Source organism: Castanea sativa, chromosome 6, assembly GCF_040712315.1.
Source record: "Castanea sativa cultivar Marrone di Chiusa Pesio chromosome 6, ASM4071231v1".
NCBI classification, from domain to species: domain Eukaryota; kingdom Viridiplantae; phylum Streptophyta; class Magnoliopsida; order Fagales; family Fagaceae; genus Castanea; species Castanea sativa.
Window position 1 is genome coordinate 53,352,221 of NC_134018.1, and position 15,815 is coordinate 53,368,035.

A 15,815-nucleotide genomic window follows, 5' to 3' on the forward strand; every position below is an offset into this window, starting at 1 on the left:
CAGCGTAGATGCTGGATAGGCTAAATGAAACCTACGGCCAGCAACTTCTGCACCTCCTTTACTATTTGCTCTTCAATGTCAGTGTGGAACACTCTGGCAGGCTAAGCCAAGGATCCACATTTAGCATATGCACCACTAGTCCGAGGTCCAACCCAGGTATCTCGCTATAATCCCACGCAAAAACATCCTTGAATTCTTTCAGCAAAGATATTAATTCTGACTTTTCTTCCTTTGATAATTTTGAACTAATTGAGAAGAGCCTTAGCTCCTATGGAGTAGTTCCTAGATCAACTTCTTCCAACCTTTCTTCTATTGCTACTTGCGTTTCCTAGTCTGCTGTAATTTCCTCCTCTTTCTCCATATTACTCCCTTCTTCCGAACTTTCTTGAGCCACGTAGCACACTGAGCTTTTATGTTGTGGTCCTTGTCTAGGGCCCTCTTATATATCATACGTGGGCACTACGCACCTTCATAACTTGTAAGACGATTTTGCCATCAAGGTCCAAACCCTGGCACATTGCAGTGCATCATTTGATTCCAAAGCGGGTACTTCTTTCCTTTTCTTCTTCTGCATCAATAGTCAACTTAGATCGGGCTCTGGGTTGTCTTGAACGTCTTCCCACCTAGGCACAAAGGTGCCTTGTGATTTTGACACTAATATTTCTCCCTGTGGCACCCACTCATCGTAGAACGTAGTCTCTACCAGATGAGCCTTCACTTGCTCAAAGAGCAATGGGTTCGCCGCTATTCGTATCATCCTGCCTTTCAACCTTCCGTTTATGCACTGATGATAAATGGATGGAACCAATTGGTGCTTGTGCAACCATGGTCTTCCCAATGGCACGTGGTACAAGACCTCCGTTTTCACCATGTGGAAGCAGGCCAAAGAGGCTATTCGTCCCACTTACAACCACAATTGAATGTGGCTTGTGGTGTATTCGCCTCTTCCCCCACATCTTGTTACTTCCATTGGGCATCCCTGAATCTTTCTTTCTGAAATTCTTGCTACTCGTAAGGTATTCAGCGGGACTAGGTTTACAAAAGCCTCCGTGCCCACCAATGCTCTCCTGATGGGGATTTGATTTATGGATGCTGCTAAGTAAATGGGCCTTCTATGATCCAAGTACCCTACTTCTATATCTTCATCACTGAAAGTGATCTCATTTGCCTCCTGTAAGAGGGCTCTATCATTTGTGACTTCTGCTGTCAAACATTTTATTCCTGCCCTAGAGGCAATGCCTACCAAGGCCTCTATAGCTATCCTTTGCTCATTTAGTGTGAGCCCTAACTGATCAAACAAGTTCTTGAACTTGGAACTTTTTTGCAAGGTGGTAATTGATGCGGCAAGCAGAACCAGCCTTTTCTTCTCATCTTTTCCTAGGTTTGCGCAAATGACGACCACTGCTACACCTTTCCCCTTGTGGTTTAGGAGCAGGTTTCTTTGTAATTCTGGCTGGGATAGCTCTAGAGTCCCTTTTTGATTCTTCGATGCACCAGTATTTTGCGGTAGGATATTGCACATAATTATGCAAACGGCAGAAACGCGGGTCTCTCCATTCTTCGGTGGGCTCTCCGGAAACTTAGTTAAGCTTAAAAACTCCATCTGCGCTCCATTTATCTAGGAGCACATCCAGCTCCTTTGGAGTATATGGTAGCGGCGGAGGAGTATCGTACTCCCTCCCATCGAACTGCCTATTTCTTTCATCAATGGATACTACCATAGCTTATTGAGTGTTTTTCTATTAGAACTTGGCCTCACTGATTGAGCGGTCTATTGGGCTTTTTGCAACAACTATGCAAACTAGGAGATTTCTAGGTTTTCCAGAACAGCTCTGTACTCCCTGATCATGTTTCCCATACAAATTTCTACTAACATCTTTTCTTCGTAATGGTCATTGCAATCAAGTGCTATGTCTCTGAACCTTTTGATGTATTCCATCAAATCTTCGCTGCTTCTTTGCTTGGTTGCTTGCAAAGTTGCGAGTGTCACTATTTCTTCTTCGTGAAATTATTTAGTACAAAATACGTCCACCATGTCATCCCATGTTGTGATTGATCTAGGTTTCAAACTGGTGTACGCACGGTCACTCAGTAATTTGGAAAATTCTCGAAGACACAGGTCCTCGTCTTGCTCACATGCTCGACGACTCTTCCTTTTCTGCCATCGTATTATGCAAAAACTTATGGCTCATACCTCTCGAGGAATGGCTTGCTGAGTATTCTTAGTGGGTAAGGAGGTCTTCTCGCGTAAAACCTCTCCTTAGGCGCTCTGGCCCTTTCTTGCTCTAGGAGCACTGCAACTTTGGCCATAGTCATAAAACGCTATTCTGTATTCTGCAAAGCACCTCCGCCTGGGGTCTCTTCTTTGTCTACTGCATGCTTTGGTTCATGCTGGCTTCCTTTTTCCTTCATCTTGTTTGCCTTCATTTGACGAATTTCTTCAATCATCTGCTACTGTGAATTTTGCAATAACCGCAACACTTCGATAAAAATGTTGGCCTTATCAGTGGGGGCCCTCTACTATTGCTGAGGTTCAGCCCTTGCTTTATTGACACCTTCCACTTGGTTGGGCTAGTGTTGGTGAGGCGTTGTTGGCCTTGACTCTACCTGTGAGGGCACAACACTCATGTTTTGTGTTGTTTTTTTTATCTAAGGAGCATAGCTTGCAAGGGCTTTTGTCTACTTTCCCTGTCTTTTTCCTAACTCCTTAGTGAAGTCGCCAATTTAAATGTGGTGAGCCTTTTTGCAACTTTGGTCTGGGCTTTCTCCTGTCGCATTATAGCCCAATGGTTCTAGGTAGGAGAGTCAGGACCAGCTTGACTGCAACACACCCTAAACTGGCTTGTGCACAAACTAAAACCCCTTTACTAGAACTTCGGTGACATGCCTATGGCAGAGGAAGCTGTTATACAAGAGCTATGGCAGGCAGGTATAATATAACAACAATAAAAGGAAATATGCTTACTGTTAGCCAGAAAAGCAAGGAATACTAAATGAAATAAACGAAAGAACGGTACAACAATATAAATGCAGTATAAATAAGATGATAATAATAAAAGGAAAATAACATCAATGCTTAATCGATAAAATGAAAGAAGGAATGGTCATTCTGCCATGCTTGGTTATCTTATGGAGTTAAGTCCAAGAGGGGAACCACTTCTTCAATGTGGGCAACCTCACAAGGGGGATCCTGCCACCCACTTTGAAAAAATGGGCCTAAATGGCTTATGCTCAAATCCTTTAATCTTTACTAGAGGGTAGGCTTTCAGAGGAAGAGAAGGGATTAGCCTATTTTCTCTCTTTTTGTTGTTCTCTTATGGGGTTGTTATGTTCTCTCCAGCCTTCCTGTTGTTCTTGTTCCGTTGTTCCCCCTGTGCATAGTGGAGGATCCTTTTATACTCCCTGTCGTAATGAGTTTTTACTATTTTATCCCTTAACTGCTTTTGTCTAGATGTGGGTGTCCTTTCAGACCACCCATTGGTCTGTCAACTGCCCAGCCAACACCACTTACCTGTGCTGGCCATGCCACACCCCATTACCAAACAAGGAGTCTTATTTTGTTTACTTGCTCACCGTGGCATTCCCATTCGGATAAGGGTGAGCATTCTCTCTCACTATCCCTTATGGCATGCACCTAGTAATTCCAACTCATCTTTCCCTCTTTTGGGTGGTATGTCATCTTAGCAGGACATTTCCCCCAAAAGAGTTTGAGCAAAAACCCCAGAATAGGCTCTCTCCTTCTCCCTACCGTCAGACCATAACCTCTCTTACCTCTAACCCATGACCCACCACTCCTGTATTGTCTGGGTACAGGTTAGTGGTGCCTAAGTTTTATGCGTGCTCCACTTTTATGTGTGCATGGCTTGTCTATTGCTCATGCATTTGTCATGACTTGAAGGCTCGTCTGTACATTCTACTACTCGTTCTTGACCTTTTGTGGCGTGAATGGTTTCCTAAGACTTCGTCCTTTATGTCTTACTTCCTTCTTGGGCCTTGCTTAATTATAGGTTTTTCCTTTTCTAATCCATTCTTTGCCCCTTCCGCGGATTCGCTAGCACTTTTGCCATGCCATTCTATCATTCCTATTATGCTATTGTTTGACCCATGCTAGCTGGGCCTCTTTTGGGCCAACTATATGCTTTTCCTTTGCCTAATTCCAGTGGCCCAGTATTATCATTGGGCTAGTATTCATGCTATTTTAGGCTTCCTTGGCCCATTCCATTGCTTCCGGACTCATTCTTTCGAGCATCCTCGGCCCATTTCCTTTCCTTGGACATTCTCGATCCATTCCAATTCTTTACTCCCATGGGTTTTTGCTAAGTCTTTTGAGCTTCCCCAACCCAAATTTTCATATCTTTTACTTTTGGAGTTTATAGGCTTTCCACCAACCCCTTACTCACTTGATTCATTACTTCGGGCCTCTTGGCCCATTCTTGTTTGCTTTTTATTTCTCATAATTCCCATGAGTTTACTACTTTTTCTGAGCTCCTTTAGGCCTGCTTACTTTCTTTGAAGCCCATTTGCTATTTTCTAGGCCTGTGATTCATTATTCTTGTCATTCAAGCTTAATGGTTTTCTTCTCAATTTACTAACTATTTTTCTACTATATTGTTGGGCTTCTTCCTACTATTGGGCCTCCTTGCCAAAGTAGACATCAACAATGTCAAAATTTAAAAGGTTAAAAAAAGTTCTTGATATAAGAGTCAAGATTAAAAATGAACTTTTCAACTTTCAATCTCAACCCTTAAAAGTGATATTGTATCAGATCTCAATTCCCATTTTACACAACTCAACTTGTCTAATAAAGGATAATCACTTGGCACAAAGAAAGTATGATCATTAGACACAACTCGATAATAATCTAATTCATAACCAATACCACCATATACATTGGTTTTCATCTAAAGTCAATCCCAGTAAAGGTAAGAATCAACTCAAAACAAAAGGAAAGATTGTTCTTTGCATGAACGCAAGCATGCACTTACACAGTTACAATTTCACAATGAATATTTTAGAACTTCAATATAAATCTTGTCACAAAAGTAAATTAACCAACAACTTTTAGACACGACTATTCTTACCCAAACACATCATTGCTAACACAATAACACAGGTAACATGCAGAAACACTGGGGGTGGTCAGCACAAAGTTCAACTCTCGTTTTTGTAGGTATGTATAAGTGAAACTAATCCAACATTACCTAGTAAAGCAATTTACTCTATATTGATTCTGACAACTTTTTTTGTTCTCCTTGCAGAAGAATTGCTTCTGGCTTCACTGTTCGGTCCTGTTCCTTCGGCTTTCCACGGCTGTTCTATGGATGGGAGGGCCCAACCTCCCCAAACATCTTTCTCCTGTTTGCGGCTACTAGAACCTAAAATATACAAAAAATTGTATCTCTGTAATATTTTACATCTTCATGCACCATACACATAAAATCTAAGAAGACTAAAAAAAGAAAGGGTTTTGGATGTGTTACTCTCTAATCTCCAGCTTTATATGCCTCAATATTCATGATACCAAATGGAATGCATGAGCACATAGTTTGGTTCGCAATTTTGCATAAAACACAAAATTACCGTGTAATAACCAAGAGTTTAGCATTCATCATTGGCTTTTATAATAGTTGTATCTTGTACCTAAAGATAATTAAAATAAACAAAAGGACCCTCAACATTACCGAAAATTATATCTTGCACCCGGCATATATGCCGGGTGTGAGACACAGGGGCGGGCCCCACAGTGTGTGGGGCCCGCCCCTGTGTGAGACACCCAGCATATATGCCGGGTGCAGGATATACCGCCTCCAACATTACACAGTGACAAGCATGCAGTCCTAGATTCCAGACAATTATGACCTCCTATGTTTCACAGTTTAGACAGCTTAAACTTTCTTGACATAAGTAGAAATAGGTCCTCTGGTGTATGCTACTACCCGAAAGCCCCCAATTGAAATGGAATTAATTTTGAATATACACTAGGGTAGAATCTAGTAGTAAAGACCGGTGGTTAAGACATACCAATGATTGCTGCTCCCAATTATTTTTATCAATCATCTATTTAAGTATGGCCAAGTTATTCAGAAGTACCTATAAAACTAAATGAAATTTTTTTACATTTCCAGCTATAATTACAATTAGTTGGGCTTAAAGGCTCAGTTAAATTGAGCCACATTTCCAGAACAGCACAGTAATGCATACCTGAAGCAACCTATTGAGGTGGATGACGGGTGAAAGTGTGATGCAATAAAAAATTAGAGTGATTAAAGACCTAAAAATTCCCTCTCCCTATAGCGTGTGTAATCAAACACTAGATTTCAAACAATGAAATCTCTAAAAAGCTTAGATTTTGTTTTGTGGCTATAAATATCATCTAACTGCAACAAATTTACAATGAGAAACAAAGACAATATTTACCTGCATTGCCATGCATATTAAATCCATATTCCCAGCCAGGAAAATTCCCCTTAACATTACCTTTCCATGCTTCTTCAAAACCAGCAAGCTCGTCTGAAATAAGCATCCAAACATTAGTCCTATGGCTGAACAATGGCATAAAACACAATCTGTCTCTAAATAATCATGAAAGATAGAAGGAACAAACCTTCATTTAAATTGTGTAAAGTTTGCAACGTATCCACCTTACCATCTGAATTAAGCTTCTTTGTAACCGAGTGACCCTGCATAAGCAATGCAACCATCTTAATCAACATGGCTACATTTCCATGTCTAATAATATAGAGACCATTTCCTTATGCTTTCATCCATCAACTTTTATCCACAAGGGCTTAAAGAAGGAAATTAAGTGACTGTGAACCACATGAGGTCAAGTTATATATTAAATGGATCAACTAAGGACAGTATGATAAAACATATATAGCTCAATCACATCTTGATCAAAAATTGTGCAGGTGAATGGTTGTTATAAATTTCAGGGAATTTATTCTTGGGTTTTAAATCTCCCAAGTCAAAATAATGAGAATATACATGTAGGGGAAAGAATAATTGAGGACCAAGTGCACTAACACACACTGCACCAGACACCAGCAATGGATAAAGGGATGGGTTATCCATTAGAAATATTCTCTTTTTATTTATCATTTATTCCAAAAGCTTGATGAACCTAAAATTGAGATTTTTGGAATAGAACTGTCGTAATCATGGTCCTCCAATTAACTGTGTAACCCCAGCTACCTTATCATGAATTCCTCTAGAGATCCTGTGTGAAGCTTGACCTGTTGTTCTATCTGCTTCCTTGGTTTCCTCAACCACCACCTGATTCAAAATCACAGCATTAAACCGAGAAATAAATAAATAAATAAAATAAACAGTGGATCAACTAGCCCTTCAAAAAGTTACTTACTCCATCAGCACCTGTCCGTGTAGTTCTTGTAGAAGAGTAATATGCTCCATCAACGCCACCATATGTGACTCTACGAGTCTGCATGCTGACCTTGCTGGCGTCCGAATGTGCTCCTTCAACCTTGTTACTGTCATTCCAAGAAGTCACACCCTTGCTCTTTGTCTCTACGAAATCTACCACAGCAGTCATTATCAATTAGTATTAAACAAAAAAAAAAAAAAAAAAAAATCCCAAGATAAAATAGAGAATTCACAATGTCCCAGTAAACAAAACAAATACGTTCAATTACCATCAGCATCATCATCATCTGGAAGCTCAACAGAAGGTTCAATGCCTGACCGGGAATGCTTTTGACGATCATCTTTCTCAGCCCCAGTGCCTGCATCTTCCTCATTCTGTTCCTCATCATCAGAGTTTAATTCTTCTATTGTTATTCCCTTGGCTCTATTGATCTGATCTTTACCATTGGCTGGATCACTTGAACCAAACATGCCAGAATCAAACAAACTTCCAAAGGGGCGAGTGAAAAAGGGATCATCAAACGGATCCCTATCTCCAAAAAGGCTCGGCATCATACTTCTACGGGATCCAAAGCCCTGGAAACCACCCAATAGGTCATCCGGCTGAAAGAAACTATCTTCACCTTCTCTTCCCCTCTGCATATCGTATTGTGCCAATGCCTCTAAAAAAAAAAAAACCAGAATAAGAAACAACTAACATTCAAAAAAAAACTCTGCCTTTCAAGTACAAATCTGCCTGGTTGGCAAACCAAGTTAAGAATTGGTGAAAAATAACATATTCTGTGCTAATTTCATTTCTAAAAAATTAACAAAACAATTTACCAATGCTTGCAATTTGTGGCATATTGACCTTGAATCAAGGGGTTATTGTTCATGGAAGAACAAAAATATGAGAGATATAGTATTAAAATAAAGAAAAATAATCAATTACAAATGATCATGAAACCAGCCAAATCAGGTGTTTGCAAAAAGAATGACTTTTCAATAAGCAGAATCTTTAAGATCGCCTTTTAAGCTCTATTTGATTTCTGAGACAGAGCTCTGAATTTTATTTATCATCAAACTGACAAAATCGAATGCTAAAGACAAAAATATTCAACATAAATAAACAAATGATTGTGCTATTATGCTAAGTTTCACTTTCACTGCTGAGAAAAAGTGTGAAAAAGAAAAGAATGATACAAGAACCCAACCCCAGATAATCAAAAGACATAATTGGCTGACACATCATCAACAAATGAGGATAACAAAAGTGATTATCAAAGTTAATTAATAAACTAACAAATCAAAAACAGCCAAATTCAAGAAACATTTTTTTTTATTACTGTACTACAGGTCCTTCTCTTTGTAACAAGCATTATATACAGAGACTTATGGAAATGTGTTATTGCTATGTTTGATAAAAAAAAATAACCGTGAGAGAAAACAGTAAGAAACAATGTTATCATCCAAAATCTACGTGATGCTCTCTATGGTAATTAGTAAGTTTCTCGAAAATGTAGGAAAAGAAAATAAGTTATGTTTTTGAATTCAAAGGAAGAAAGGAATTAAACTTACGAGAACCCAGCACTGCTACAGACACACGCACAGAGAGAGAGAGAGAGAGAGAGAGAGAGAGTTACCTTGGAAGACGATTGAATGAATGAATGAAGAATGTGAGAGAGAGAAGAAGGAACGAGAATGGCCTAGTTTCTGGTTTCTAGTTTGTTCTGATGAATGGGAAATGAAATGTATATATAGCTGTTGTTTTGAGAGTGGCAGAACGACACGTGTAGTCGAATCTTGACTTTCATAAGCTAGAATGTTCGGTTATATTTCTGTGTTTTTTTTTTTCCTTCTTCGGAGGCAATGTGGATTAGAAACTTCAAACATTATCGTATTTTCCTAATAAATAAATATATATATATATATTTTTAATAAAAAATTTTAAAAAAAATTCCTTTTTTAAGGTAACAAAAAAAAAATAGATACCTCATATTCAGATCTTTTATTTAACTATAAGAAAATTTATCAATTGAGCTATCTAGAATCTACTAGTATAAAATTATTATTCTGCCGCATATTATAAAATATGAACTAAAATTCTTTAGAGTTTTTGAGGAATTTTTGTTATCAAAATTTAAAAATGCTGTTGTCCATTTATTTTTAATTTGATTGAAAGGAGTTAAAATAATTGTTAAAATAATCCTAAAATTTATTTTTAGAAGATCCTAATATGAAAATTAGTATCTTTTTGTTTCAAAGTTAGGGGTTGATTTAGTAAATGATGTCCTTTTAGAAATTGATATTTTAAAGATTAAATTATTTTGAAAAAGGAAACAAATATTGTAGCTTAGCATTTTGTAAGCAAAACATCAAGATTTTTTTTGTTTATAAATAAAAAAAATAGTGATATTAAAATGTTATCCATTAAAACGTTATCCGACAACAAGGTACAAGTAGGCTAGCATTCTTCTAAAAATAGAGAAAAGAATAGAACTCATAATAAAAATAGAAAATAATAGAAAACCAACATGTTTTATGGCTACTCAATTTGGAATTACTTAAGGCTCTTTCTCTCTCTTAAAAACAAAGTAATAAGTGAATTAAAAGTTGTTCATTGTCCATCTTTGCCTACCTAAGATCATTTTGTGGCAACCAATGACTTTCTACACCAATGAAATCTTCAGAGTCACGTACCATTCACCCAATGATCCTAGCTAAGGCTATTCATGGGCCAGTCGAAATTAGATAGGTAGTAAACTCACCATTAAACCCAAACATTTCAGGTGGGGGAGAAACCTATTGCCTTTCAAACTAATTGAACCACTCAAGTTTTCAGAACAATGGTTGGATACAGTAGTTTTGATGGGTGGGGGTTAACAGTCGAATGACAAGGAAGATAGGTAAAGGAAGAAGGGAGGAAAAATGGAAGCTTGAGAGAGAGAGAGAAAGAGGTGTCAACAGTTGCAAATTTGTGAGACTCCAAAAGAAGGGAGGAAAAATGGAGGCTTGGAATGAGGGAGATGAACCACTAGAGGAAGGGTGAGGGTGGCGGTGGCAGTGGCGGAGGGAGATATATTGGCAACTCAAGCTTACCAACCGCCTGATAATGGTCTGGTTTGAAGGTTGAAAATCTGTGGGCAACTATCAATCTTGTCGAAACCATCATTTACTTACCATATGGTTGAGTACTGGGTCAAGTTGACTTATTTGAAAACATCATTTGTTCTCTACAGGAAACTTTAACAAACATTCACCAATAATGAAAATACTATCTTTAAAAAAAAAAAAAAAAAAAAAAAACCTCTTTCTCATTAAGCTCGATGCAAGTTGCTGAGTATGAATGCCATCAAAATACATTTCTGCCAGTGTCCACACATTTGAAAGAACTTATAACACATGGGTGTAAACGGCACAATCTTCATGCCATTAGCAACATCCATATATCAAAGAACAAAGGAAGCATAAATATGGTATGAAATTAGATATTTCACGAGAATGTAAAACAAGCATACACTGGAACGGCCATCTCTAACATGTGTTGAAGCCACTGACATTGATTCTATATTTCCAATCAACCATCATACCACCACATAAAAAACTTGCAGCCCTTATCTTTCTGTTCCCAAACTTCCCAAAAGATATGATAAAAAATATGAAATAAACATTATCTAACGTGTTGAAGCCACTGACATTGATTCGGCTGTCCTCGTGCTTTTCCTTCGATTGGCCCCCTTGATACAATTCTTTTCCTCTCCTCTTTCTCTTTACCCCCTTTGTTACACTACAACAAGATGCCCGTGGGAATGAATGTGTTAGGAGCCCGATTAGTTGTAAGCTGTCCAATTAATTAAGATGTTAAGGAACAGTTCGGGAGGCTCCATATCTATTGTTACAAGGGTGAATAGTGGATTTCTTGCGATACTGCACCAATGTTTCTTAGAACTCCTGGGAATCAAAGTCAGGCTTTGATGGATACTCAAGCCCCTGCAGTGCAGGCATCCGTCGAATATCTTCTTCCGAATAAGAAGGGATGAGCCAATATCGTTGGTCTGTCCCAAAAACCTAATGCACAAACAGAAAATTGAATGTTTAAGAGTAAAGTCATATGGTTCCTATTACATCAAAGAATAATATACAAATGCACTAAGAATCATTAGATGCCTAGGGTGATAATGGAACAAGAGGTGGTGAAGAAACAGAAGTACCCACATCCATCATCTTCAAATTTTGGAAGGAGGGTCCAAGATTAAGTTCTTACCATTAATTCCAAATTTTGACAGTACTTACCATGTGAGTTCATTTTAGAAAAATGCAAGTGTAAAGATGTATTATGCGTGACTATTAATACTACACCCCACTGTCCTATTTCTAAAGAAACATATCCTGATGCCATGTAATCACAGATTCATATCCCAAGGAAAATCATTATCATGTTTTGCTACAAGTCAATTACGCAAAGATTACATGAATTGGGAGTCTCTAAGAAGTTTGGCCATACTGTCAAAATTTTCCTGCTTTGAGGATTGTTGTCCTAATCATTTGGCAACTCAATTACTTCAATAACTAATGGGAAATTCCCTTTATTTTCCCCCTTTTAGAGGGTAGTAAGGCTGTCCTGTTTTTCCATTCATTCGTTCATAATCAATCCCAATATAATTCAGAAATTTCTGGCATTCAAAACATAGTAATTCTAACAAATATAACACATCAATGCTAGCTTTATAGTACTTAGAACTGTGAGTTACAACCAAATTTGAGAAGAAATTGCCATATAATTTAACATTTGATTAAGTTTTATGAAGATGTTAAACAGAATGTCAATATGTTGTAAACTGTACCAACCTGTTCAAAATTCCTCTTTCGACCAAGGTCATAGCGCCATTTTGGAGAGGTTTTCTTCTCATATGCCTGATCACATTGCAAAAAATCCATTAGCATCACAGTACACATCTGCTGCAGCCTCTCCTTAAGGAAGAGCATTGCTTAATAAGGGGCTTCAGAATGGTATCTTAGTACAATTTGTTTTTGATAAGAGAATAATTTATTAGAGAGAAGGATCACTCAAATGCAAGCGCCCTTAAAGAATTACAAATGGACTCTCATGAGGTCCAAAAATCAATAATACAACTACAAAGACACCAACCCCCACCACAACCCCCCCCCCCCACAACAAAAAATTGATGCACAATATTCAAGCATAGATCTCAAATAGCTATTTTTAATATCTTGCATAGATTGCTCTTTATTCTCAAAAGTCCAGCAATTCCTCTCTCTATTTATGGTCCACATAATGCAATGCAAAGTAGCTTGCCACACTATCCTGTTATGGTGATGTCCAACAACCCCTCTCCAAATAGTCAACAAATCAATTACCTAGCCTTGCATTACTCAAGGTACCATAAAAGCCTTGAATGCAAAAGACCACATCTCCCTAGCAATAGTAAACTGCAACAGCAAGTGCTATACTTCCCTTACACATTACACATCTATTAACAACCACTGACTTCCATTTAACAAGCTCTCAAAACAAAAACAAAACAAAAAACCCTTCTGTCCAACAAGTCTAGATTTCAAAACTGCTATCCAAACAAAAAAAGCTACCTGAAGTGGAACCTTGCTGCCCCAAACACCTTCCCAAGGGAATACAGAAAAAGGTGCACGTCACAAACATAAAGGACCAAACACTGAATTTCACCTTCTCATGGTTCTCATTTCTTTCTACAACCTATCCAGAGTAAAGCAAATCCATCAGATCATTCTCCCCTTCTAGCTCCCAATCATGGAAACCCCTAAGAAATCTATGGTTGCAACACCCACTTCTACCATCCTCTCCAAACATAATCAACGAATGCACAGATAGTCCTTCTCCACTGCAGTGGAATATAAGTCTACAAACAATATGTGTAAAGATTGATCTCCACACCATACATTATGCCAAAACTGGATTCTCCTGCCATTCCCCACCCTAATAGACACAAAATCAGAAAATCCATCCCAACCAGCCCAAATGCCTTTCCACGAGCTACAACCATGAGGTCTATTCATGATCACCGTAGACCAATCACCCCACTGCTCCCCATATTTAGCCTTCATGACACCATGCCAAAGTTGCTCTTGTTCAACAAAGGCCACACCATGTAATTAAGGTTTTTTCCAAATGCCCACAAGATCACTACTAAATGTGTAACTTTGCTCTAACAGCTTGACTAAGTCCATAGTCTTTTGGCATCTCCAGCAAGTAGCATAAAAGCACAGCCCAATTAAAAAATTAAAAGGGAAAAAGATTGTGTAATGTATCTATAAAGGTAAGGAAAATAAAGCACCTCAATTGTTGTGGTGTTGGCGGACACCAATGATATGTGCATGATCAGAAACCCCAAAACACTCAACGCAAAAGCTAGATTTAGGACTGCAAATAAAGCAAAAACAGTTAAATAGAAATACAGAGAATTAATTAAACAAGTCAGACATATAGGTTACTTAGACCTTACCAAAGGCAAGGAAAGTGGTCGCAAGGGTGCTAGGAGTTCCAGGTATTTCTCCATCACTAAAGAATGCTATAAAATGTGGAAGTAATGACAGTGTTACAAGACTTGTCTCGAGAAACGTGTAGAACTGCATTGACATTTTGCAAATGAAAAGTGATCAAATTCATATTTTTAATTAGAGTGTCAAGAAAACATGAGTCATGCAGTCACACAAACAAAATAAACATAACTTCAGATTTGTATTATTATTATATGAAAATGGCATTTTCCAAAGCTGAGCAAAAACCATTCAATTTTTTTTTTTTTTTTTTTTATTATTTTTTTTTATATATATATGTAGATTTTCCTATTAGTAATTACACATGCACCCAATTAACATCCTGTTGATAATCTTAGGGACCATGGAGTAGAGAAACATACCAAGAAAAGAAGGAAATACTTGTAATTTAGTGCCCCAACACAATTAACAACCCACACACAATGATGGTCCATCTTCAACACACATCGTCCACCTGATCAAACAAACCAATATCACTTCATATGCCATGATACATATAAATCATAAGAAGAAATTCTATGTAGTAGGGACTCACAAACAGAGCAATGATGACATCGAGGTGGTTTGAGCTGGTTGCACTTCCTACAGAACCGGATTCTCTGATTCGTAGGATCTGCAGGCAAGTTAATGAATTCCGACCCATTCAACGGGTCGGCCTCCCCTCTCTCCTCATCAATAGCAGGCCTCCAATTAGGAGGAACACTACCCGGATCCGTCAGAACAACAGAAAAGTAACTCCATAATAGCATCGCCAACTGCATTAAGCATTACAAAGTTTCCATTTTTAGCGTCGGTTCCTTCCATTTCCATATAGCTATAATCCTAATCATACACCATTTTTTTTTTTACAACTCTAAAACCATAAATGCACTAAAAAAAAAAAAAAAAACAGCCATCAGATTTAATGACATTCAATTAGCAAATACCATGTAACTTCCTAGAAAGCTAAATTCCAAACAAAATATTTCATTTTTTGTCAAAACAAATGTTCAATCAAGAAACAATTTTGAAAGCACAAATGTTACAAAACCCATCAACCCCAGAAACAAAAAAGATTCAAAATTTACAAAAATTGGAAGCTCAATAGTGATCAGTAATTGAGGACTCACCAAGCAATGGAACAAGATCAAAATGGAAACAGCAATGAGAGAATCGAGGCCACCCTCATACGAAACAGGGCCATAAGTAGTCAAAACGACAGCGTAGTAGGTGACACCCACCACCCCAAGAACCAAAAGGATCATGATCGAGCCCAGTCCGCGCAGAGCCGTACAGAACTTGAACACGTTCCACGCCATCGTAGCTCCAGATCTATGCATACTCGAACAAAACCCAAAAAAAAAAAAAAAGTACAATTCGAAACACAAATAGTACTTTTTCTTTTTGCTTTCCGTGATTTTTTTTTATTTTTTTCTGTGATTTCCAAAAGCAAAAGGCCGCGATCTACACGCAATCACTGAGCTAGAAATTCGGTATGTGCATTTTCCAGAAAAACAGAGCAATAAATTTTAAGGTGGAAAGTAAAAAATAATAATAATAATAATAATAATTAAGGTTGTCTCAACCTTTACTCTACCTGTTTTTTTTTTTTCCTTGGGTGAATGAATCTAAGGGTTTATGGAGGTTGTTAGGTGGGTTTGAAAATTGGAATCCATGAGTGTTATAAAAGAGAGAGAGAGAGAGAGAGAGTGAAAATTAAGTTTTTATTTTTTATTTTTTATGTATTATTTTTTTGTTTTGGAATTGAAATGTTGTGGGAATAAGATATTGGATTTGGCCATTTGGGTTTTATTTTAATTGAGATCATAGTTGGAAATAGAAAGTGTCAGTATTCCAAAATTTCCAACTATGGGAATAGTGTCAATGTATCATTGTTTGAATAAACTATTGGAATAGTCATC

The 15,815-nt window shown here is 37.8% G+C and overlaps 2 protein-coding genes across 2 annotated transcripts; both read right to left on the reverse strand.

Annotated features, from left to right (window-relative positions):
• Nucleotides 1-4,894: 4,894 nt before the first annotated feature.
• On the reverse strand, nucleotides 4,895-9,085 carry LOC142638708 (uncharacterized). The gene is made up of 7 exons (XM_075812770.1): nucleotides 9,006-9,085; nucleotides 7,653-8,045; nucleotides 7,364-7,536; nucleotides 7,195-7,275; nucleotides 6,605-6,680; nucleotides 6,418-6,510; nucleotides 4,895-5,375 (listed from the first exon to the last, which is right to left on the reverse strand). The coding sequence occupies exons 2-7, from the start codon at nucleotides 8,023-8,025 to the stop codon at nucleotides 5,215-5,217; spliced, it is 957 nt and encodes a 318-aa protein (XP_075668885.1). The 5' UTR covers nucleotides 8,026-8,045; nucleotides 9,006-9,085; the 3' UTR covers nucleotides 4,895-5,214.
• A 1,610-nt stretch (nucleotides 9,086-10,695) lies between these two features.
• On the reverse strand, nucleotides 10,696-15,653 carry LOC142641317 (putative protein S-acyltransferase 14). The gene is made up of 7 exons (XM_075815725.1): nucleotides 15,024-15,653; nucleotides 14,450-14,669; nucleotides 14,277-14,368; nucleotides 13,860-13,983; nucleotides 13,692-13,777; nucleotides 12,211-12,276; nucleotides 10,696-11,430 (listed from the first exon to the last, which is right to left on the reverse strand). Exons 1-7 carry the CDS (start codon nucleotides 15,231-15,233, stop codon nucleotides 11,305-11,307), a joined length of 924 nt encoding a protein of 307 aa, XP_075671840.1. The 5' UTR covers nucleotides 15,234-15,653; the 3' UTR covers nucleotides 10,696-11,304.
• Between the last annotated feature and the right edge of the window lie 162 nt (nucleotides 15,654-15,815).

Bases quoted from the DNA above. Each gene is read 5' to 3' on its own strand.
- LOC142638708 (XM_075812770.1), bottom strand. From the start codon at position 8,025: ATGCAGAGGGGAAGAGAAGGTGAAGATAGTTTCTTTCAGCCGGATGAC. The intron at 7,537-7,652 runs GTAATTGAACGT...CTGCTGTGGTAG, and splicing joins AGATGATGATGATGCTGATG to ATTTCGTAGAGACAAAGAGC. The intron at 6,681-7,194 runs GTAGCTGGGGTT...TTGCTTATGCAG, and splicing joins CTAGAGGAATTCATGATAAG to GGTCACTCGGTTACAAAGAA.
- LOC142641317 (XM_075815725.1), bottom strand. From the start codon at position 15,233: ATGCATAGATCTGGAGCTACGATGGCGTGGAACGTGTTCAAGTTCTGT. The intron at 14,670-15,023 runs GTGAGTCCTCAA...TGCTTAATGCAG, and splicing joins TGATCTTGTTCCATTGCTTG to TTGGCGATGCTATTATGGAG. The intron at 12,277-13,691 runs GTGCTTTATTTT...CAATGTGATCAG, and splicing joins CCAACACCACAACAATTGAG to GCATATGAGAAGAAAACCTC.